Source organism: Hyaena hyaena, unplaced genomic scaffold (assembly GCF_003009895.1).
Source record: "Hyaena hyaena isolate Hyena2069 unplaced genomic scaffold, ASM300989v1 scaffold_218, whole genome shotgun sequence".
NCBI classification, from domain to species: domain Eukaryota; kingdom Metazoa; phylum Chordata; class Mammalia; order Carnivora; family Hyaenidae; genus Hyaena; species Hyaena hyaena.
The window spans coordinates 1,856,317-1,881,258 of record NW_024080851.1 but is presented as its reverse complement, the minus strand read 5'-3'; the positions used below and the strand labels follow the sequence as shown (position 1 = coordinate 1,881,258).

The window sequence follows — 24,942 nt, the reverse complement described above, 5'->3', positions numbered from 1 at the left end:
TTCTCAAAGTAAATAAACAAACAAACTCCACACCAATTAGCTGGAATCTAGCCAAGATGTGAGTACACGGAAACTGTCTTTGAGCAGGACAACTGAAGATCAATCTTGAACACTCGAGAGTCTAGCTGGGGGAGACTGTGTCCAGGTAACGTCAGTGTTTTTCCATCTATGTCTGGTCAGATGCACGTCAGTTGTCTCATTTGAGCTTCTCAGTTATGAAGAGGAATCCCACACAGTCTTTAAAGGGCCTTACAGTCTAGTAGAGGAAATGTCCTAACATGAACTCTAGCGTCAGGACACACAAAGAATGTGTTCGGGGGCTGGAGGAGGGAAAAACTGCATTCAAAGACTCAGTGGAAGAGGAGATACTTGAGCTGGGTGAAAAAGCCCAATAGCCAAGTCCACCAGGGACAAACCAGGTCTGGCTTATTAACCTGCTGCAAAGAGAGAATTCTAGAAACTTCTGCATCGTGTCTCATGACAAGAGTAGAAAAGGAATTTTGTAAGGTTTGGGGTTTGCACTAAAGAATTCTCAGGCAGGGAGAGGGGAAGTGAGGGCCAGCTCCAGATTGTTGTTGCCCCGAAGTGTGGACCACTTAGTAACTGGGTCTCCGATATTTTTGTTCATGAGGTGGGGCCACAGAGCAGGCTATGGAGGTTACTGGTAAGCAGGAAGAGGCTGTCAAAACACTTTGCAGCCGAGTGGTGACCTTGGGAGAAATATTTTCGTTATGACTGCACTGCCTCATCACTGCCTATTAAGAGACATTGAATGTACCAGTGGCCAGTGGCCAGATCATTTATGAAAATAGGCCCATGGCCTGTAGCAGGCTGCCCAAACCCATCCGTCCTCTGCAGAGGCCCACCCAGGAAGCCAGCTGCTCAAAGTCAGACTTGGAGCGATTCACACTGCTGGCTCTGGTGACAACCAAGAAAGCCACACAATACCCTGTGGACAGTCCAACTAAGCCAGATGGCCAGGACTCAGTCAATAACTGACATCTTACCTCATTTTTGTTCCTGGGTCCAAATCAGAACCAACCAGAGAAAACCAAACACATAGGATACCCCACTTCTGTGGAGCTCACCTCTGGCTCCCTCAGGCCCACAGCCCCCCATCAGGGCACCCCTGAGTCCCCCTTTACCACCACGAAGCTCTCCCCCACCCTGCCTGCCTCCGGGCCTCTGTCAAACCAGGTGATGGAGTGACTCCCTCACTATCGTAGGCTCTTAACAAATAGCCTTTGCTCATCCTCATTTGGTGGGTCCTCATTATTTCCCTGGGTCCAAAGAGCTCTGGGTTTGGTGAGCACATGGTGTTGCTGGTGGAGTGGTGACCTGGGGAGGCATTGAACCCCCGTGTGCCAGTCCCTCTACCTGCTCCAGGCATGTCTTCCATCTGGCTCCTTACCTGTAGCTTTTGTCATATCCTTTTCTAATAAGCTGGTAAACAGTCCGTAACCTCTTTTTCTGAGTTCTATGAGCCGCTCTAGCAAGTTATTGCATCCGAGGGAGGGGCATGGGAACCCCGATTCAGAGCCAATTGGTTTAGAAGCACAGGTACCACTTTGGACTCATGGTTGGCATCTTAATTGGGGGGGTCTTATGGGAGGGAGCCCTCCCCCGCAGCCGTCCCGAGTGGATGGTGCCAGAGTGAGTTACAGGGTGGGACACCCAGCCGATGTCACAGAATTGCTGGGTGTAGGGAAAGCTCTTGCGCGTCTAGTGTTAGCCGTGTTATGTGCTGCACGGCCCGATGAGAAGTATATAGAAAGGTACGTTGGTGGAAGAACACCCGACCTCGTGCTGGGGTGGGAGCCACGCGCTGCACTGTTCAGGTCTGCAGCTGTAGCTACTAAATGCCGCAGAAGGAAGACTGAAGATTTTTTCCCCCCAGCTCTGCTCTATGTGCCTGGAGTACCTACGTGTGAGGGTTCTAGGGACCAGCTAGTTAGTTGGTATCTGTCTCAAGTAGGGTCCAAAGTATCGGCCAGACACTAAAGAGAACTCCGAAGAATAAGAGAATAGTAGATAGAAGGCGGAGCTGCTATTCTGAGGGCTGAGATAAAGCCCCCGGGGGCGGAGGAAGAGACCCCTTCACCCCCAGGGCTGAGATCCAACTTGCTTGGAGAGGGCCCAGGTGAGCTACAGCTCACCAAATGGCGGAGAAGCCCTGGCGGGACGCCCTGCCAGTCCCTCCGGAATGCCGGGAAAGCTGTTCACCCTGCGCTGGCTCGCGGATATACCGCAGGAGTTGGAGGAGTGCGCTGGCAGCCTGCACCGCGGAATCAGGTGCCCACGGAACCCGGAGCTGGGAGAAGTCGTCCTCGGTGCAGGGAGCTGGGCGCGGGGGAGGCCTCTTGTTCTGCAGCTGCCAAGGGAGCTAGCTCCCTGGAGCCCGGTAGCAAAGCCCCTACCTCGGGCATCGCCTCTCAGGGGGCTCTTCCCTGACACACCTCTACCCTGGCCCACCTGGTCAGAGGGCCCAGCTCCACCCCGCAGGGCATGAAATGAGAGTGAATGCGGAGCTGGAGCTAACACTGACAACTGGCGCAGGATGCGACAACATCAGTGGAGATAAGTAATGGTGTGTTTGGTGTCAGTTTACATTCTAGCTGTGGTGCAAAGTTCTTAAAACATTAAATTAAAAAAAAATTATTTTCATTTTTGAAAGAGGGTGTGAGCTGGGGAGAGACAGAGAGGATCCAAAACGGGCTCTACGCTGACAGCAGAAAGCCAGCAGAAAGCCAGATGCCGGGCCAGAACCAATGAGATACGAGCTGTGAGATCATGACCTGAGCCTAAGTTGGACGCTTAACCCACCGAGCCACCCAGGAACCCCTGCGCTCCAAGGCTCTTGATGGCAGCTTCGCTTAGAGGCAAAATAATGGCCTGTTGCTGGCTCCTACTTGCAGCGTGGTGGGGAAACCATCAGACTCTCCAAACTTGTCTGTAAAAGGCGGCAGTTACCCTGGTGATCCTGAAGGTCACCGTCTGTCACTGACTATTATTAAGGTGACTGTTCTGAGAGGGCCCAGGCATCTCCACCTGCATCTCCACCCTTCTGAGAGCTTGTCTGAGCAACACAGGCACTGGGGCAGAGGAAGTCGTAGACAGGGTCAAGGCTGAAGCCAACGGAATTAAGGCACAGATTGAGAAAGACAAAGGAAGTGGCTTCGCCCCGCTGGTCCCGCCCAGCCCTTTCGCTGGCCCCGCCCCCAGCCCCCATCTCCCTTCCCGCCAGCCACGCCTTCGTATCCCCGTTGGCCCCGCCCACCCATCCTGCAGGTCCAGTATCTTACCAGCGCTGCCCCCTTCCCCTTCCTGTACTCACCTTCCTGCCGGCCTCGCCCCTTCCTGCCAGCCACGCCCTCCCTCGCCGCTAGCCCCGCCCACCCGCCGGCTCACCCTCATCTCACGTGGCCCGCCCCAGCCTTCCTGCCAGCCACGCCCGCCCTTACCGCTAGCTCCACCCCTCCTCTCGGGCTCCACCTCTTCCCTCCGGCCCCGCCCCCACCTCACAGGCCCACCCTTCCTTTCCTGCCAGCCCCGCCTCCTTCCCTTCCCAACTTTCCTGCCTCGCCCCTTCCCAAAGGCCCCGCCCTCACCTTTCTGCAAACCACGCCCCTTCTAGCTAGCTTCGCCTTACCCCGCCTGTCCCGCCCCCACCTCACAAGCCATGCCCTCCCTCTCCTGCTAACTTCGCCCCCTCCCCTTCTGGTCCCCACTTTCCTACCTGCTCCGCACTTTCCAGACAGCCCCGCTCCTCCCACTAGGTCAGCCTCTTCTCCCTACCTGGCCTCTACCTTAGTGCCCGCCCCTCACTCACCGTCCTGATAGCCCGCCCCTTCCCTCAGGCCCCACCCCTTCCCTCCAGCCCCGCCCCCGCTTGTGACTAGCCCCTCTTCCTTCCCCGGCCCCGCCCCCCGTTTCCAGTCGGTTTGAGCGCGTTCTTCCCCGGCGCGAGGCAGGTCGGGAAGTTGGCTGCCCTAAAGATGGCGGCAGAATCGAAAAGTTGGAACCGGGCCTGCGACCCTGAGGGGCGAAGGCCGGGCTGGGGGCGGGGCAGGTGCGCTCCCGCCCTCCCTGAAGGGCGTGGGCGGGATAGGGGAGTGATAGGCGCGCTCCCGCGGTCGCGAAGGGGTGGGGCGCGTCGGGCGCGTCCCCGGTGGCCCCGAGGGGTGGGGGCGGGACGCGGGGCGGGGCGCGGGGCGGGGCCTCGCCTCGGCCCGGAAGTGCGGGGTGCGGGGTGCGGGGCGCGGACGTCCCCTGGCGGCCGCGGCCGGAAACTGCGGCCGCGCGGGCGGGAGGCGCAGGAGCGGCGGCGGTGGCGGCGGCCGCGGGGCCAGGCGAGCATGTAGCGGCCACGGGCGACGCGGGGCTCCCGGGGCGGGCCGGGCCGCGGGGGCCGCTCGCGGCGACATGGACGAGGAGGGCAAGAAGGGCAAGAAGGTGAGCGTGCTCGGGCGCGCGCCCCCCGGGGGCCGGGCGGGGGGCGGGCTGGACCCCGGAGCCGGGCGGAGGGGCTAGCGCCGGGGCTGGGCAGGGAGAGTCCCTCGGGGCCGCGCTTCGGCCGGCCGGCGCGGGGCGCGAGGAAGTCTGATTGGAAGTCGGGCGTGGAGAGGTCGGGGGGCGCGGGCGGTCGCGGGGAGCGTGGCCGGCGGGCCGGGCGGGAGCTGGAGCGCCGCGCGGTCGGGCCCGGGACAGGGCCGCGGGGGCCGGTGCGCGCGGACGGGGGCGGGCGGCGACCTCGCGGACAATGCGGTTAGGTGGTCCTCGGTCCGGGCCGCGCGGCGGGTAGGAAGGGGCCACGCCTTTCCTCCCCTTCCGGCCAGTGACCCCCCCCCCCCCGAAAGCCGGGCTCTCTGCACATGGCCATCCCCGCGGGTCAGCGACCGGGGGCTGCCGGAGAGCCGATCCTAAGTTTTATGGGGCGGGAGTCTTGGGGACGGTGGTGGTCGGCCAGCCCAGAACACGGGCTCCCAGCGAACTGCGGGTCGAGGCAAAGGCAGCCCATTCGCCGGGTGAGGTTTGCTCTGATTCTAGCCGAGCGATTTCAGTGACGCTACATTTGGCACTTGCATTTCGGCCATAGTTCAGGAGGCGCCTTACTTAGTTCATGCAGTTTTAAAAGTGTGGCTTTAATTATAGGCTGGAGTCGTTGGTACACTCAACATTTTAAGGAGACATAACTAAGCGGGATAAGCTGGAAAATGGGTCTCAGTGATAGGGTATTTGTCACGTGCAGAATTTCACCAGTGTCCACTTACCTGCGGGAATTTAACACAGCCCTTGGTGGGTCCTCCGATCTCCGCAGCGGGAGCTGGCCACGGCCTGCTGTGCCCTTCCATGACTGGTCTGCAGCACCTTGCTTTACGAGGTGCCCATTTTAAAAAGGCTGTATTCGAGGTCCAGTCTCTGGGTGGTCTTCAGGGGGCCGTGGGGGGCTTCTCCCGACTTTCTCTCTGGGTGGTTGAGTTCTGTTGTGACTGTGAGTCTGGTTTTATAGTTACCTACAGAGATGGGTTGAGTCTGGAAAACAGTCCAAGAAAGTGATTCAGCCTGCAAGTGCCAGACTTCTGCCCACCATAGGGGGGAAAAGCTCCAGAAGAAAGCCAGTCGACTCCATCCTCTGTGTTACAGGCAGGCAGCAGGTGGGTCGGGACGCACCCAGGAGATGGCCTGTCCCCAGTGGTCTTGGCTGCCAGTGTAGCTGCGTCCCAGCACAGCACCAGTCTTGGCCTTGGCGCATCTTCCACACTCAGGCCAGATGGTGCTGGTTAGGAGGGTCAGTCCCTTCCAACGGATGCTCACCTTCCTGTGATGGGGAAGCATGGGATAGACTGATTCCTTTCTAGAGACTTCTACCAGGTTTGGTAGAAAGTGTAGAATATTCAGCAGTATTGAGAGGGGATGGGGAATCAGTGAGGCATTCCTGAGTTTTTGAAATAGAAGTGAAAAGCCAGCAAAACTCAGGAAGTTTAGAGTTGGGGTGTGTGTTGAGATTTAGGGATAGAGGGTAAAGATGAATTTCATTGTCTCTTACAGAAGATAATCTCTTGTTACATAGTTGCCTAAGCCAGGCTTCTTTGTTTCTCTGTATTCTGCCTCTGCCCTGCTCTTTTTCCATCCAGGCCATCACTTAGTACACTTTCTCTCTTGCTCTCTGCCAGGTATTCTGCTCTGCTCCTCCATACAGTGTGAGGTCACCTCCAGCTCATGAAACTTGGTGCTTATATTGTTCTCGTTGGGGTAAATTTACCAGATTAATCTATTTTAAAACTGGCACACAAATTCAGGTTAAAATAGCATAAGTAACGATCTGATCGTTTTATGAAGGTACAATTTGGACATTTAAATTTTCTCTTCAGGGGCACCTGGGTGGCTCAGTTGGCTAAGCGTCGGAATTCAGCTCAGGTCATGATCTCACGGTTCGTGAGTTCAAGCCCTGCGTCAGGCTCTGTGCTGACAGCTCAAAGCCTGGAGCCTGCTTTGGATTCTGTGTCTCCCTCTCTCTCTGCCCCTCCCCTGCTCAGGCTCTCTCTATCTCTGTCTCATAAATAAATAAAATATTATAAAAAAAATAAATGTTAAAAAATTAAAATAACACATCTTCAAATTAGTTCCGTCAGAAAATGCAGATTTAACATTTATTTTTTATTTTTATTTTATTTTTTTTAAAAGGTAAGCCGTAGGCCCATCATGGGGCTTGAACTCCTGATTCTGAGATCAAGAGTTGCATGCTCTACTGACTGAGCCAGCCAGGCGCCCCCAGATTTAACCTTTAAAAAAGTGGATTGGTAGGCTTTTTCAGGTCTTCAGATCGTTGTCCTGGTGTTTTGTCACGCAGTTATTCAGGCTTGTTCTAATGTGGCCTATTTATTTCCTCAGAATGGGAGTCTGTGAGCTGCCAGGGAATAAATAGAACAGAGTGGGTTTCATACAAAGTGGCCTCAGGTACAGCCCTGTCTTTTCTTTCTTGGTTTTTTTTTTTTTTTTTAATTTTTAAAATGTTTATATTTTGGAGAGAGAGAGAGAGAAAGAGAGACAGAGAATGTGAAGCAGGATCTAGGCTCTGAGCTGTCAGCACAGAGCGTGATATGGGGCTCGAACCCATGAACCACAAGATCATGACCTGAGCTGAAATCAAGAGTCGGACGCTTAACTGACTGAGCCACCCAGGCGCCCTTGGACCAGTGCTTTATACTTTCATCTCTCCAGCTGTCAGAGAGCCTTTTCCATGGGCATGTGTGTGTGTGTGTGTGTGTGTAAATATTTGTATACCTGAAATGAAAATGGAAAGAAATGGTACTTAATCTAAGCAGTACGCTCTGATTTTTACATTCTGTTCTTTTCCCTCCACATTAAAAAGCTGCCAGTCATGCCCTGTCGTAGCTGTGACGTGGGTTAGCCAAGGGCACTGGGGTGTATGCCCTGTTTCCTCTTTCCTCTTGGGGGGTGTGGATAGTGATTCTTGGGTGACCATGTGGCGCCCTGAGTGAGGAGTCAGGAAGAGCAGTGCACGACGTGCCTATAGAGACTGTAGGTCAGGTGGCCAGTAGGTGAGTCCGGAGAGACCAGCAACAGTGAGGCTCCTTCCTCCCCAAGTTGGAGAGGGTTATGTAGGTTACAGCACGGAGCCCGATGCGGGGCTCGAACTCACGGCCGTGGGATCAGGCCCTGAGCTGAGGTCAAGAGTCAGACACTCACCCGCTGAGATAGTATCCTGTATTTATTCATTTTCACCGTAAGGAACATGGAGTCCCTGCCACCTTCAGTCAGATCCCGTAACCCACTGGCCACCGTGCTTCCTGGTCTAGAGGCGCCAGGACCTTGCAGGGCTCGGCTGGTACTGCTCTGAGCATCATTCGGGAGGAAGGTCGCATGGAGAACATCTTTCACAGCGGTACCATGATGGAGGTGGCTCTGACACGAGAGTGGCTGTCAGCCCTCTGCCCTTGAGGTCAGAGACGAGTGCCTTCTGCCCCAGTGTGCTTGGTCACTACGATGGCCACTGGGCTCCCGTTTCTTTATTTCTGTTGGCAGCCCCATCCTGGCCGCCCCGCTCTGTGGTGGGCGGCAAGCTAAAGGTTTAACACATGGGATCTTCCCGTCTATCCCAGTGGCCATGACTGGCTTTGTGCGGTGAGGAGAGGGGCTGAGGCTGCTGTATCTTGGTGGGGGCGCCACTGCTCGCATGGCATTGGAGAAGGACAGGGGCCGGGGCCACTGCATTGGGAGAGACGCAGTGGCCAGTAGCTCATCCCACGTGGAGACTGGTTTGTGACACTCAGAAGTGGGGGATGTGCAGGGACAGCCAGGGCCCAATGGGGGTGGGGGGGTTGGTTTGGGTCCTGGGGGCAGCGGAAGCCCCTGGAGGTTTTCATACCCCTTTGGAGGGGCTCCTGGGGGGCTCGGTTGGTTGGGCGTCCAACTTCGGCTCAGGTCATGATCTCACGGTTTGTGGGTTCGAGCCCCATGTCGGGCTCTGTGCTTAGAGCTCAGAGCCTGGAGCCTGTTTCAGATTCCATATCACCCTTTCTGTCTTACCCTCCCCTGCTCACATTGTCTCTCTCTCTCTCTCTCAGAAATAAATAAAACATTTAAAAAAATTAATAAAAAAAAAAGAACTGTTTGTTGGCACTTGACCGCGTGTCAGGACAGGGCGCTGGGGGACCCATGAGCTCTGTGGCCACCGAGCTGGAGGTGCCTCTCAGAGGGCAGCTGACAGTGAACTTGGAAGGAAGGAGCTCTGACGAGAGAGACATCAGGCACAGGAGTGGAGAAAATCTCATCCTGGAACTCCTGTGCCCTGAGTGCAAACAGCATCAGTGCTTCTCTTCATTCAGCCTGCTCCCCAGCTGTGATAGCCTGAACTGTTTCCCCCAAATCCACATGGGGGAGCCTGGCCCCCAGCCCCTTCCGGAACAGGTGTGTATGTGCAGACAGGTCTTTGAGGAGGTGATGGAGATAAAACGAGGTCACTGGCATCCTTATAGGAAGAGGCAACCGGGACACAGACCGCACAGAAGAACGACCGCGTGAGGACACGGGATGACACGCCGTCTGCATGCCCTTCAGAGGCCTCAGGAGGGGTCAAGCCACCTGGTCTGATGCTTTGTCAAGGCCACTTGAGACATCAGACATCAGGGTGATGTGGCCAGAGTCTGTGCTCGGACCCTGTTGGGGGAAGGTGGTCTCAATCTGCCCAGAAGTTCTGATTGTCCCCACTGATCCCTCAGACACAGATGAGCCACTCAGTGGCAGGATGACACATTGCACACTCAGACTGCGTAGCCCATGACGGGCTCAGTGCCTGGGAGCCTGCAGTGGGGGGCAGGGGCGGGGGAGGGCTGAACGTGTCTGTCCTGCCCCGCAGTCTACACTGGCACTTGTTGGGGCTCTTTGTCATCCCTCAGTCCAGGAACAACAGCTCGGTTTTAACTGTTACATGGGGAGCTCAGCTTTGGATTTGTCAATGTACAAATAAAAAGGAAGATTTCCCGGGAGCCCTGAGCCAGCCCCGAGCCAGTGTCAGAAATGTTACACTGTTTCTTCCTAAGCTGCTGTAAAAGTAGCAGTTTCTGGCAGGCTGCACAGGAATTCAGGCACCTGACTGTGGGCGATGGACCCACGCGGTGGAAATCCTCCCCTTCACAAGGTGCAGCAGGAAGTTGGAACTGGGGCTTTTGTCTGAGGCTTAGGGTGCCGGGTGTCCTGTAACCTGGGAGGTGGGAAGAACAGTGGACCTCTGAAAGAGTGGCCCTCGTGGGCGGGCATGGGCGGGGTACACTGCTTGACCTGCTGTCCCTTGTGACTCGGAGAAGGGGACTTCTGTCTTTGAGTCTTTACTCTCCACTCTATGGTTACAGCTGCACGTGGTGTTTTACTGCAAATCCAGTGTGTTTCCTGGGTGTCATTACAGTCACTCTGTGGTCAGGAGTGGTTCAGAATCCCACGCTGTTGACCTGGTGGGGATGCGGTTTACTAATTTCAGACCTTGGACAGACCTACGTGCAGGTCTGTCATCCTGTATGTCACACATCAGGAAACATCCCAGGTCTAAGTGCCAGGAGACACGTCACCGTCCATGGCTCTCACCAGTTCACGCTCAACGAGGGAGCAGTAGCCAGAACTGATCTGCCCTTGTATGCACTGATGTCAGACCCATTTCTGGCCCCTTTATGAGGCTCCTTTCCCCCAGTATTGAATCTTCAGCCCCCTCCATGGAATAAGGGTCTACTGTCCACCCCCCAGCATTTTATTATAAACGTTTTTGCATACACCTTAGTTGAAAGATTTTATAGCACATATCTGTCCACCTGCCACCTAGATTGTATCATGAATACTCAACTGTATTTGTCTTATCCCATACATACCCCTCTGCTTCTCTCTGGACCCGCCCATCAACTCACTTTGTCCTCCTGATGCGCCTTAGGGTACATCACAGACGTCATTTCACTTTGATCTGAGTACAGCGGCGTGCATGTCATTAACTAGAGTTCAATATCATTTACAGTTTTCTTCCCCCGTGCAATCTACATACAGCGAAGTGCATGCATCTTAAAGCACATTAGCTAAATGTTGGCGGTTGTGCATACATACAACCCAAACCCCTGCCAAGAAATAGACCGTTTCCAATCTTGCAGAAAGGTCCCTCGTGCTTCTTACAAGTCCCTCCCCAAGGCAAGTGCCATGCCGACCTTGTCCACTTGGGATGAATTCCGTCAGGATCAGCTTCTGTCCTGGAGGCTCACACACATGGATTCACTCAGTACACAGTCCTGTGCACTCAGACCCCTTTACTCCGCATCACAGCCCTGAGGCTCACCCGTGATGTCAAGTGGTGCTCTGTCATCCGCAGAGACCATGGCATGTTGATCCATTCATCTGCTGCCGGCCCTTCCGGTTCCTTCCAGCTTCGGGTTCTCAGGAGAAGCTGTGAACGTTTGTGAACAACTCATTGCATGGACGTATCTTGTCATTTCTTAGCGGCAAATACCAAATGCTGACAGTGCCAAGTAAACGGTAGCCACGTATTTAACTTAATGAGACACCGCCCCGCTGTTCACCAGTAATTTGTCACCTAATTCTGGCAGTTACCGAGGGAGTGGGTGATCTCCCCACTCAGATCTCCAGTGATTGTTCTGGGTTTATTTCCTGCGGGTACATTAATTTAGGCTTCAAGTCTTTTGTTCTAAGTACGTACATGTTCAGGATCATTACGTCTCTCAGAAATGACTCTTTTTCATTGTGAAATGACCACTTTTACTTCTAGTAATATTTCTCATTTTGAAATCTACTTTGCCTGACGTTAATATAGGCACAACAGCTTGCTCTTTTTGTGTGCATTTCTGAAAATATCTTTATCGTCTAGGTAATTAGAAGACTGCTAGATTCTCGTATCTGCTTCTGCATTCTTTCTGTTGCTGTGTGTGATTTTGGTTGAAGTGTATGAAGAAAATCTGGCCTCACACAGATATGTAGCTGGAAAAGGGAGAAGTATTTTAATAGCTTTTTCAGATAATGGTGGGTTCTTTTTTTTTTTTTTTTTACATTTTTTCCATTCTTTAAAAAGAATCATTGCTTTATTAGTTTGTTTTTGAGTGGGCTCCATGCCCAGCGTTGGGCTCGAACTCAAGCCCCTGGGATCAAGAGTCACGTGCTCTACTGAGTGAGCCAGTCAGGTGCCCCAGTGGTCAATAATTCTTTTATTTTCTTTTTCTTTTTAAAATTTTATTTATTTATTTATTTTAATGTTTTATTTATTTCTGAGAGAGAGAGAGAGCATGAGCAGGGGAGGGTCAGAGAGAGAGGGAAACACAGAATCTGAAACAGGCTCCATACTCTGGGCTAGCTGTCAGCACAGAGCCCGACGTGGGGCTTGAACCCACAAACCATGAGATCATGACCTGAGCTGAAGTCAGACGCTTAACTGACTGAACCACTCAGGCGCCCCTATTTTCTTTTTAATGTTTATTTATTTTTGAGAGACAGCAAGTGGGAGAGAGGCAGAGAAGGCGAGGGGGAGAGAGAATTCCAAGCGGCCTCCACATTGTCAGTGCAGGGCCCGATGCTGGGTTCAGACTCACAAAGTGTGAGATCATGACTTGAGCTGAAATCAATAGTCAGATACATAACTGATTGAGCCACCCAGGTGCCCTGGATTATCCTTGATACTATACCAAAACTCGACGAATGGTGGTCTCCTAATGGTTAGTCACAATGCAGAATTTGAAAGCACCATCAATAAACTTTTCATGTTCTGTGCTGTTGGACCACGCCAGCTTCCTTCCACTGCACATGGGCATACTCTGTCCTTCAGCATGTCTACAGCTTTGTTGTTAAACTGCATCTGTTATAATCCACGTATTGCTTATGTGATTGTTACACCCTTTTAACCTAGTCTGACAATTTGTGCCTTTTAATTTTGCATTCAAATTTAATACAATTATCAATAGCCCTTTTGCTGTTTCTCTTCTGTGCTTTGATTCTTTCCAATCTTTCCAATCTTCTTTCCAATCTTGTTTGGGGTCGAGTATTTTTAGGGTTCTGTTGTGTTGCTAACCACTCTTTAGTTGTACCTCCTGTGGGGGCTGTGGGACCTCGCACAAGCGACCACAAATCACTGTCATGCTCCCCCCCCCCCCCCCGCTTTCTTTTAACATAGGCTTCATGCCCAGCATGGAGCCCAACACAGGACTCGAACTCATGATCCTGAGGTTTAGACCTGAGCTGAGATTAGGAGTTGGACACTAAACTGAGCCACCCAGTTGCCCCTGATGTCTCTAAGGTTTTATTGTGGTAAAAACCCCATCACCTACCATTTACCATCTTAACTATTTGTTTACTAAAAATTAAAAAAAAATCACAAACTTTTATTTAGTTTTGAGAGAGAGATGACATGACAGCAGGGGAGGGGCAGAGAGAGAGGGAGACAAAGAATCCGAAGCAAGTTCCAGGCTCTGAGCTGTCAGCCCCGATGTGGGGCTTGAACTCACAAACTGTGAGGTCATGACCTGAGCCGAAGTTGGATGCTCAGCTGACTGAGCCACCCAGGCGTGTCATTAACCATTTTTAAAAATGTTTCTTTACTTTAGAGAGAGAGAGAGTACGAGTAGCAGAGGGGCAGAGAGAGAAGGAGACAGAGAATCCTTAGCCAACTCCATGTTGACAGCTCAAAGCCTGATGTGGGGCTCAAACCCAAGAACTGTGAGATCATGACCTGAGCCAAAGTCAGACACTCAACCGACTGAGCCACCCAGGCATTCCCACCATCGTAACCATTTTTAAGTGTGCAGTTTGGTCACATTAAGTGTGTTCACGCTGTTGCGTGGCTCGTGGCTTTTGACCAGCCCCAGTATACTTTGAGCTCTTGCTTACATTTGCTATGAGACATTCTGGGCTAATCTGCTGCCTTCCTGCCCTAGCCCAGAACCAGACATTTGTCCGGGGGCCTGGTTGTTTTCAGTGGAAGTGGTTTCTAGAAACCAACATCCGGTCAGTGGATGTGCTCACTGCTCTGGGGGTGTTACTTCTACGAGGGGACTAGGAATCTCTCGGGGACTATTTTTTCCTGACAGTATATTTTTGGAGATCTTTCATTATGCACGTTACTCTTTAGGGCTCCGTGGCATTTTCTCTTGGATTAATACAATTCATAGTTCAACCATAGCTTATTTATAAAATTTAACGTCGTTTTGCTCTAAGAAAAAAATACAGAGATTGGCTGTTTACACACCTTTCATGGGTGTGTATGTGTATCCGTGGATTAGTTCCCCAAAATGCAATTGTTAGGAAGGCTTACGCACATTTGTAATTTTAGTCAATGCCGATAAGTTGTTCCTCACAGCAGCACTGGTTTTAATTAAGAGCAGTTTATGAGAATGCGTGTATTCAAATAGCTTTGCTCACTTAACACGGTATCACAGTGTTGAATACTTGTCAAGCTGGTAGGTGAAAAGGGTATATGCTAATAATTTGGGGGTTTATTTTCCAACATGAACTTAAATGTTTTCTTACTAAAAACTACATTTATAACTGAGAAAAAGTAGCAAAATATATTTAAGAAAAGAATGGAAAAAAGCTATCTGCTAGAAACAACTATTCTATTAGAGCTTTGCTGGTGGCTTTCTTACATGTGCATTCTTTTCTGTGTTCGCACATAGTTTTATTTCGTTGGTTTCATTCATTGCAAACACTGGTTTAGCGCCAACTGGATGTAGGGTTTTCTGGGGAACTGTACCTGCCTTACTAGAACTCCCTCACCATCTGCGGGGGCAGCTTTTAGTGCCATGAGATAGTGCTGTCAGAAGGAGCACAGGGCGGTGGGTCAGCATGTGCACTCTGCAAAGTGAGTGGATTCTCTGAAGAGCCCTTCCCCCCTCCCCTTGCTATCCTCATTCTGTCATGTGGTCCTGTTGCTGGAGATGGGGGGCCCACCCTGCCTGCCCCCGCTGGGCTGCTCCTTGGTGAGAAGCACAGATTTCTGTAGCTACATCTGGCCTGTGTAGGGACCAGCAGGAGGTGGAGCACACCTGCGAGGAGTTACTTGTCCTGAAAGGAGGTGGAGGAGTCAGGGTGACTGGTTCCCGGTATCCCTTGAAGATTCTGTTGTGTTTTAATACCTGCTAAAAAGAGACATCTGTGGACCCTGTTTCTGGGGTGACCCTTCTGCATCTGTATGAAGTGTTCTCGTAAGTTTATTCCCAGAGTGGACGTTTTGCCGTATTAGCAGAGGGAGGAAATCCGGCCACAGCCCACCTTGTCTGCGGTATTTTATCACCTGGCACACACAGAGAAGACATTCCATGTCCATGCATCTCCCGGACCGTCCTGCTTGGGAACCCTCGTTTTCACAGCTCTTCCCGTGTGTCTGGATCCTACGTGTTCAATGAGAAATTTGTGCTTGGCTCCCTGGTGCTGTGGCATTTTGGAAGGGGCATGGTTTGACCTTTCCATGGATATCCTGGATGCCTGGCGTACCTCGTCCCCGGTGCCTGCCTTCAGCAGTGGGACATGGTGGTCTGAACCCCCTCTCGCTCCCTCCATTGTTGGTGCTTGGCCACAGGAGGAGGTGGCACCTCTGATTGGTCCCTGCTGCTTACGGGGGTTTCCTGTTTGCCATCTTCACCTGTTCTCTGGCTCCTTTGATCCTCAGTCCTCCTCTTCCTACACACCTCACCCTCATTGGCGAGCATCCTAACCTCTTTAATGTGGGTCCTTTTCTCTGTGTTCTTGTAAAACGTGTGTTGTTTTCATGCTTAAAAAAAAACTCTATTTTGAGAGAATTTCAAACTTAAGAAGAGTGGCCGGAGCGGCATGGGAGCCCCTGTGTGCCCTCAGCAGAGTCACTGTGTTGGCGGCGTCCACGGCAGAAGCAGGGTGGCTGTGTTCTGCCCACCACCTGCCCTTGGCAGCTGCCCAGTGTCTCCTGGCCACTCATCACTGTGGGGTCAGGGTAAGGCCCCGGCGCAGATGCTCCTCTCCGGGTGCTTGCATGGGCTGCATGGATGGACAGTCCTGTCGTCCTTCGGGGAGGAGCCGCCCCCTGTTGGCTATGGCCAGGCATCGTGCTGTGGGCGGGTCATGGTCCCTAATGCGAACACCTACAGTTTTCCAGGGGCCGTGTGCCTCAGGGGCGAGGCGGGTCCAGGCAGGTGGACACAGCTGTGCTGAGCCGGTGGTGTGAGTGAGGCAGCAAACTCACATCTACTGCGCCCAGGCCCTGCTGTGTGCTGCTGTCTGTTTGCAGAAGTGGCCAGGTTTGCCCTTTAACGAAGGTGCCCTTTCCCTCTCCTGGTGGCATTCTTGGGTGGGTTTTACCTTGTGGGAAAGCAGTTGGGGAGAACCCTGCAGAATTGGGGTGAACCGTCATTGCTTTCTATCCTGAGGGCACCCCTTTCCCTCCTCCCATTCCCTCTGAGGTGCTCCTCTCTCTTCCCATTCTCTCTGAGGGTGCTCCTCCCCTTCCTCCCATTCACTTCGAGGGTGCTCCTCCTTCATTCTGTTCCCTCCGAGGGTGCTCCTCTCTCTCCTCCCGTCCCCTCTGAGGATGCTCCTCCTCCATTCCATTTCCTCCGAGGATGCTCCTCCCCCTCCTCCCGTTCCCTCCGAGGGTGCTTCTTTCCCTCTTCCCATTTCCTCTGAGGGTGCTCCTCGCTCTCATCCTGTTCATTCCGAGGATTCTCCGCCCCCTCCTCCCATTCCCTTTGAGGGTGCTCCTCTTCCTCCTCATTTCCCCTGAGGGTGCTCCTCTCCCTCCTCCCATTTCCCTTTCCCTCCTCCCGCTCCCCCCAAGGGTGCTCCTCACCCTCCTCCCATTCCATCTGAGGGTGCCCCTCGCCCTCCTCCCGTTCCCCCCCAAGGGTGCTCCTCTCCCTCCTCCCATTCCATCTGAGGGCGCTCCTCTCCCTCCTGTTCCCCTTTCCCCCAAGGGCACTCCTTTCTTTTATCTCTATACCTCCATATGTGCTCCTCCTCCTCATCCCATTTATTCTGTGAGTGTTTCTTTCTCTCATCCCATTCCCTCTGTTGGTTGTCTGTGTTTTTGGCCTGGACTCGGGCAGCACTTCCTGCCTGGCCGCAGAGAAAGTTCTTTGGTCAGGAGTTTGGATGGCCTTAGGTGCCGGGGAGTGCTGAGCTCTAGGCCAGGCCTGTTGTCAGAGCTCCTGAGGCTGTAGGGCTGGTCCCCGCACTGGGAGAGGAATTGGTGGGGGTATGGAGGGCAGAGGGCTGTGCACTTCCGGCCACACTGGGAGGGAGCTGTGGAACGCCCAGAGGTGGATGAAGCCTCCTGCGTCTCCCAGGAGGTTGTGCCACGTTCTGTTCTTGGTGGCCATGGGGCCCGCCTGTGCAGGGCTGTCTGCGGTCCTGTCCAGATACCTCAGGGATGACCTGGGGAAGCGGAGCCGTGGCCTGCACCCTTTTCATGACCTGCCTTTAGACAGAAGTGCGGAAACGAGTGGTACCCTTGCAGGGGGCTCTCTCTGGAGGCCATCCGTGAGTCAGGACGCCCCCCAGGATGAGGCTGGCAGTGTGTGGCCAGTGGAGAGTTCAGATGGTGAGGGGCCCTTGTCCCCTTGGCCACTGCCGCCGGGCTGCTGCTCGTCTCCTCATCAGGGCGCCACACTTTCAGGCCTGGTTACCTCACTGGGCAGCATGGGGGCGGCAGCCTGCTCTCTGGGGGCTCCGTGCACTGTGGCTTCTGGCTGACCTGGGCTCCATCCTGCATCTTGGCCCCTCTAGGGGTGATGGCTTCGCCCTGCAGGGGTTGACACCCTGAGCCTTCTCTTCTGTTACTGGGGCTGATGAGACAACAAGCCCAAGTGCCAGCACCAGTGCTCATGTCAGCACGGGCACCCGATCCCATCCCACTACCCGCTCTGCTCACTGGCCCGTCCGTGGGTGTGGGCGCGTGCTCTCGGCTTAGAGCAGACCTGGCTGGAATGTCTATGAGACAGACTCCTGAAACAGACCAGCGGTGGAGGAAAGGGGGACCCATCTTGTATTTGGATGGGATGGTGGCCTCGTGACTGTGTCCAGCCGCCCCAGGTTGCTTTACACCAGGACCTGAGTGAAGATGCCACCCGGCTCTGAGAACTTGACATCACACTCCTGATTTATGAGCAGGAGCAGAGCAGGAGCAGGTGACAGCAGCCAGAAACCTCTGAAAAGGAGGACAGTGAGGGAGGGAGCCGAGAGCAGGCGTGCCATGAGGGGCCATGGGCCGGGGGGCCTTGTGTGCAGGGCCGTGGTGGGGGAAGGGGGGTGAGTGTGCAGGCCATGGGGGCTCCAAGTGTGCGAGGCCACGGGCAGGGGGCAAGTGAGGGGCTGTGAGGAGCCAGGTGAGTGGGATGTGTGAGGGGCACCGGGCCACATAGTGTGCAGGGCGCAGACTCTGCACAGAGAAGGGTGAAATGTGTGAGTGGTTCATACTCTATGCGGATGATCAGCAGATGGTCCAGAGACTGGAGCAAGGAACAAGCTAAGTACTTCGGCCATGACATACACATAAGCAGAGTAAGAAGACATATAAATAGAGAAAACAATACCTGCAGCTTCTAAACCAGAAGGTAAACATCTCATAAATAACACAAGAAGACAGAACAACCAAGGCCTGGGGCTGAGAGGAAAAACAGGCAAGATGGGAACAGATGCAGGAATGAGTGAAGACGCAAGTCAGACTCTCCAGAAGAGGAGAGTGCAGATTAGGAGCACTTTGGGCCACCTGTCCCACCCCCCCAAGGTCCACAGAAATCCCTGAGCTGACAGCACAGTGGCCGTGCATCCTTACCTGGAGCGTTGACTGAGCCAGCATCCCACTTCTGAAGACCACCCAGGGACACACTGGCAGGAGTGGGGAGCAGTCTGTGCCCTGGGCCGTGCATCATGGCCACGCTCCATGTGTAGGTGCGTGTTCCCCAAACTGTGCTGTGCCTACCTGCTGGCTGTCAGGGCAGTGTGACCCGTGAGCCCCGTGCGAGCCCTGTGACCGCAGAGCCCTGTGAGCAGGCTCTAGGATGTGTGCGTGCATGTATCCACTCCAGTGGTTTTTATCTCTTCTATTTATTTTCTAATGTTTATTTATTTTTGTGAGAGAGAGAGAGAGTGAGGGAGCACGCGAGAGGGAGGAGCAGAGAGAGAGGGAGACACAGGCTCTGAAGCAGGCTCCAGGCTCTGAGCTGTCAGCACAGAGCCCCATGTGGGGCTCGAACTCACTAACTATGAGATCATGACCTGAGCCAAAGTCGATTAACCCACTGAGCCACCCACTCTGATGGTTCTTAAATGGTTACCTGGAGGCAAGGGGAGTGTGACCACTTAGCACGAGCCTCACGACTGCAGCCATCTAATGTTCTGTAGTAGTACAAATTGAATAAACGCTTCTTAAAATGTCACTTGAAAATGAAAAGCAAAATATGTATCAAAAATGACATAGGGGTGCCCGGGTGGCTCAGTAGGTTAAGTGTCCGACTCTTAGCTTCGGCTCAGGTCATGATCTCACGGTTTGTGCAATGGAGCCTCATGTGCTCTGGGCTGGCAGTGCAGAGCCTGCTTGGGATGCTCTCTCTCCGTTTCTCTGTCTCTCTCTCCCCCTCTCTTTCTGCCCCTCCTTCTTTTTCGGCCCTCCCCTTTCTCTCAAAATAAATAAATAAACTTAAAAAAAAAGTTGTAAACCTAAACCATGGACATTTGACAGACGCCCCCAGTGGGCTATGCACCGAGGATGAAAACTACAAAAAAGCCCTAAACAAGTTGTTTTTGGTGATTGTATTATTGGTAATACCTGGTGTCATTTTGCACCTGCTGCGTGTGTTTGAGGATGAGGTGCCGGTGTGCTTGCGTTAGCATCATTACCTGCAGACTCTCGGCGTGGGGGCCGGGGCACAGCCTGCCCAGGAAGCTGACCCATAACCCTGTGATCCCACATCTGGATAGGACATGTCACTCTGAACGCCTAAGGTTCTTTAAACACAGAAAACTTGTCTCCTTACTCTCTGTCACCAGGTCCCCCAGAACAAGGCCCGCAAACACCTCAGTGCTTTCCTGCAGGGGCAGTAGCACTCCCGGCAGCTGTTCCCCAGTCTGAGCTGTCCCCTGAGCAGCTCTCCTCTGAGCTCTCCCCCGAGCCGTCCCCTGAGCCATCCCCTGCCACTGGCCAGAGGGTGGGCTGTATGAGTGTCCGTAAGGCGATGGCCGTGGACTGTTCTGTTACGTTGGGCGACGGTGAAGGATCAGCTGTGGTTGCAGTGGCTGCTGTGGCCAGAGAGAAGGGAGGACGCCCTGAGCAAACACTCACCTGCCTCCTTAGGTGTGTGCTTGGCTCCTTTCATCTGGGGTGGGGGTGGGACGCCTGGTGCTCTGTGGCCTCTGTGGTGAGCTGCAAAGCACTGGGACCACTGGCCAGACATGGTGTCCACCTTCCTCCTCTCACATGTCCTCCTCCCCCCACCTCCCATTCCTCCCCTTCCCCCCACCTCTCCCTCCCCGTTCCCTCCTCTCTTGCTTCTCTCCTTCTTCTTTTCAACGTTTTGTCCATTTTGTCAGTTACTTAGCAAAGAAGTTCCTCAGGGTCACATTGTGTTTGGTACTCGCTTCAGTTCTTGACCCGGGGGAGGATATTTCACTTTGACTTCCTAATCGTGCGTGTGTGAGGTCCCCTACAGGCTGGATGGTGGGGCGGTCCTCCTGTGGTCGGAGCTGCAGATGCAGGGGCTCTGTGGGCGGTGCACGAGGCGCTGGGGTGGGCACCTCACGGACGTGAGTGGCATTCGTGCGGGGGCTGCTGGCCGACCAGGTGATCAGGGACCGAGATCATTCTCGTGAGACGTGAAAGACCCAAATGTAAAGTTAAGGAAGGTCCTATTTGATTCGTGTTGAATTAGAACTCTCAGATTGAACCCACGATCCCCATTTTTAAAAGCGGCGTCTCACAGGTGTAGAAACACCTGGAGGCGGTGATGGTCCACTAGCCGTGAGCCTGCCCGGTGCCTCAGGTGGGCTGAGTTCCATGCTGGGTTGTGTGGTCAGACTGTGGCAAAGTGTAATTCTGCCACAGGGTCTGTGCTTCTGGAGAGGCGTCAGGCTGGGCCCCGCGTAGACCCCCAGGCTGCGGCACCCAGTATCAGGACTGGGTCGAATCGTAGTACATTTCACGCTGGGGCCGGGGGGGTGTGTTTTGACCAACTTTGGTTTTCTAGAGTTTTTTGTAAATTGCTTTTCTTTTTTTCTTTGAAAAGAGGCAAGGTTTTATTGTCAGTGTAGACCTTCTGGGGTCTTACGCATACAAATCACATACCAAGAGTCCTCCTTCACGTTGTTTCTGGGCCTCCTCACTCTGTTCTAACGTGGACCCAGGGCTGTGCTGGCTCTGCTCGCGACTCTTCGTGCGATTGAGGTCATCGCGTTCCTGGGTTACTTGCCCTGTTCCCTGGAATCCATGTGTTTTTCTTTTGCTGGTAGGACATTGGCTGGTATGTCTCTCAGAGGGACTTCTTGGGTGTAAACACCGCCAGCCTAGTTCTGTCTGAATCTGATGGATAGTTTGACTCTGTATGAACTTCTGGGTTCTGAATAATTGCTCTGCAGAACTTGATGGGGATGCTTCTGAGCTCGTTCAGGGACGGGAAGCCCTTCCATGTTTCCTGGTCAGAAAGCTTTGTACCCTGTTGGAGCCCTGTAGTTTTATGAGGCTGGGTCTGCATGTCTGGGCTCCGTCTGTCCCAGATGGCCTTCGTACAAAGCCTTTTCAATTTGCAGAGCCAGTGCCTCATTGCTATTGTTGGGATTTGAGTCACTTCCAGTCTGCCCGCCCTCGACCCCTCCCAGATCTCCATGCCCACCCTTGACCCCATGCCTGCCCTTAACTCTCCCAGGCTGCCATGCCTGCCCTTGTCCCCTCCCAGATCCATGCCCACCCTTGACCCCATGCCTACTCTTGACCCCTCCCAGGTGGCGATGGCCGCCCTTGTCCCCTCCCAGGTCACCCACAGACTTTATGGGTCTGGCTTCCATGGCCTGTAGTGTATGTTATCTTATTTTTCTTGTTTTGCTTTGTGTTCTAGGACAGGGTGAGCAAACTTTTCACATAAAATGGGCCTGGTAGTACATATGTTCGGTTTTGTGGCCCAAGAAGGAAAATCAGGAACACTGGGAGGAATTCTGTAAGTGGAAAGGAAACAAATTTCCACAACATTTTCACGGATGAAGTTCAAAGTACCATGATGGTTGAGTAGTGTTTTTGTGCCGTGGCCCTACAAGAATGGAGTTGTTTTGGGGGCTGGTGTGTTGTTTAGTTGGGGTTTAGCGTTAGCACCATGGGCATACTGACTGGACAGTCCACTTGTGGGTGGTCTCCCTGGTGGATGGTTTCACCTGCGCCTTCCCAGATGCCTGCAGGGGCCGTGTGTCTGTCCCGTCTCTGCGGCCTCTTCCGGGAGCTCACTGGCCTCTCTCGCCCAGCAGGCAATCATGGCATGTGCGGGAGCAGGCCGCCCAGGGCTTCCTGGAGTTGTGTGCAGGCCGGGGGTTGGCCCACATCTGTCCTTGGCGGCTGGTTGGGGGCCAGGGCCACGCAGTCCCACTTTGTGGGGGCAGCTTTGAGGAAGGAGGAAAAGTCTTGATTTCAGGCAGCGTGCTGCCCCGAGTCCCTAAGGAGATAAAGGGACAGTCCAGTCAGGACTGGGCTTCCTTCCAGCCAGTCTGTCCTGGCAGCCTCCCCATCCTACAGTACCTTCTCCGTCCAGGGTACATGGGTGGTAACTGGGGCACAGAGTGATTGCCTTGGAGCCTCGGTCTTCTCAGAATCAGGAAGTACTGACCTTTGCCACAGGCTAAGTGGAACCATGGGAAATGGCCACTTTTATGGGCAAAAGGCTGTTGAAAGTCAGCATTTGGATTGGGTTCATCCTAATAACAAACCTGTTATAATTGTTGAGTTTGTTGATCTGTGAGCACACGTGGTCACTCTGCCTCACCAGATGCTTAGTTGCTCACCTTCCCTGTTGGCAGTCTGTTCTGGAATGTTCTGTGTCAGGGCCTGTACCCTTAGCTCAGGAGCTTCTGCTTTGCCACATGAATGGCTTTGACCCCGAAGACGTTGAAGGGAACTTGCTCAGAGACACACTCTTCAGGGTCATAGTGGGAGCCCCAGCTCAGGAGTGAAGGGTCAGGGAGGGCGAGGGTCAGGAGGTGCCCCCCGAAGGGTTGAGGGGGATAGCCCTGCGGGGCTCTGGATTTGCCCACCCACTCTTGCTCATGTTGGTGCGAGATTGCATTCATATGGCTCAGCCGACCCCGCAGCTGTGGCTGGAAGTGCGGGAGGCAGGGGGGCGCCCTTGCGTCCTGCTGGACGTGGTGAGGGTGCAGCTCCGCTCAGCGTCCTTCTGTGCCTGCTGCTGTCTTTGGGCTTTGCCGGCAGTTTGAGGTGCCACCTCCTCTCTCGCTGTTGATGGACCTGAGCCCCTTCAGCGGGGTTTGCAGAAGGAAGCTGTGGTCTCGTCTTCCCGTTCACTCGCCTGTGTCTTCCGGGGGGAGGGCCAACATCGAGCGTGTTTTCATCACGGTCAGGAGTGAGCAGAGGAGAGGGGGAGCCAGAGCCCCCTGAAACCCCTCCTCAGACACACTTGCCTGCCCGTGTCCCATGGAGAACGAGGTAGGTGTCGGCCCTGCGGGGCAGCCGGTAAGGATGATGGCCCCCGACCCCTGCTTCGGGGAGGGGGGAGGAGGGCTCCTGCCGGCTTCCGGGTCTGTGAAGTGGTGGCTGGCCGCTGATGGGGAGCGATGAGGAGGGGCCATCGTCTTAACTCAAGGGGCGGGAGGCCTCCGGTGTCCCGTGTGTGGGGACAGTGGTCGGCTGGGACCCAGGAAAGGGCGAAGAAAAAGCAAATGCACACTGGCATGGCCAGAAGCTTGCACACTACGGCCACGGGCGGCCTGCGTGCCTGCAGCCATGGGGAGCCTTGCCGTGGGGCGTCCTGCCATGGGGACCCAGGCCCAGGGGAGGCCTGAGGGCACCGGCCGGGTCCTGTTGGCAGGAACTTACTACCGAAGGTGGTTTAGGAAGCTTACCTTTTGGGGTGCCTGGCTGGCTCATTCAGAAGAGCGGGTGACCCTTGGTGTCAGGGTCGAGTTCAAGCCCCACGCTGGGGCTTAAAAATACAATCTTAAAAAAAAAAAGACAAGCAGTGCTGTAGCACAGGTGTGCAACAAAGGTGCTCTGGTAAGGTGGGCTCTCCGCCGGGAGACACCGCGGCCACACTGGGTGCCTGCTCGGTCCCCGACTTCAGGTGTTGTTTCAAGATGGAAAAGATCTAACAATATGGTAAGGGTCTCGGGATCGTTACCCAGCCAGTCCGGAAAGTTCCACACAGTCACAGAAGGCTTAGGCCCAGGAGGCCCCCAGGCTGCGCCCAGTGCTGGCTCCGTTCCTGTGGGGGAATCGTCCTTGGCTTGTGCTCCTCCTGGGGCTGCGCTGGTCCTTTTGGCTTTCAGGGCCAGGGCGGTGAGAGCACTTAGGTGGTGAGCGTGAGCATGGGCGTCCCGGCAGGACACGTGAGTGGAGAATGAGGACGTGGTGGCCAAAACTGCTTTCAGAACTTGACGTCTTGATCTGGAGAATATTCCACGGAGCTAGAGGGTCTGATCGTGTGTGGGAGCCCTGCTCCTGTGTGCCAGAACATTCTGGATTTTCTCTGTGTGTGTTTGTGTGTGTGTGTTTGGAGAGTGAGCAGAGGAGGGGCAGAAAGAGAGGGAGAGAATCCCAAATAGGTTCCATGCTGTCAGCCCAGAGCCCGACGCAGGGTTTGAACTCGTGAACCACAAGATCATGACCTGAGCTAAAATCAAGAGTCAGACGCTTAATCGACTGAGCCACCCAGAGGCCCCTCTCCATGTGTTTTTTTAACCAGAACTTGACTTTATGTTTTCATGTTTATCATTTATTTTTTAATTTTTTTAAATGTTTTATTTATTTCTGAGAGAGAGAGAGAGAGAGAGACAACGTGAACAGGGGAGGAGCAGAGAGAGAGGGAGACACAGAATCTGAAGTAGGCTCCAGGCTCTGAGCTGTCAGCACAGAGCCCGAGGCAAGACTTGAGGCCATGAACCATGAGATCATGACCTGAGCTGAAGCTGGACGCTTAACTGACTGAGCCACCCAGGCGCCGCATACATTTTCATGTTTAAAAGCAACATCAGTTCCAAAACCCTGAGTGCTCTCCTGGTAGTGGTGTGTCTGGAGAAGCAGAGGGGCCCCGCGGTCCCTGTGGGAGCCGCCGCCAGTGCTGCGGTGATGTGGGTGAGGTGGTGGCAAGAAGGGGCAGGTTTGCTACGATCTGTGTCTTCGCACAGTGATTTCAGTGTTCCACTTTCTCGACAGGCTAGTCCGCCAGTTATGGTTACCGGAGACGTTAACCAAAAAAAAGCATGTGGTGCCCGGGG

The 24,942-nt window shown here is 54.0% G+C and overlaps 1 protein-coding gene across 2 annotated transcripts in view; it reads left to right on the top strand.

The window, feature by feature from the left end:
* The first annotated feature begins 4,316 nt into the window (after positions 1-4,316).
* CCM2 (CCM2 scaffold protein) overlaps positions 4,317-24,942 on the top strand; it is a 42,174-nt gene continuing 21,548 nt past the window's right edge. Inside the window, exon 1 of one of the 2 annotated variants that reach the window (XM_039242956.1) lies at positions 4,317-4,452. In XM_039242956.1, the coding sequence (XP_039098887.1) occupies positions 4,423-4,452 (30 nt within the window). In that variant the 5' untranslated portion in view covers positions 4,317-4,422. Of the gene's footprint in view, positions 4,453-23,053; positions 23,156-24,942 lie in introns of those variants that run through there. The other variant, XM_039242957.1, reaches the window with a different exon arrangement.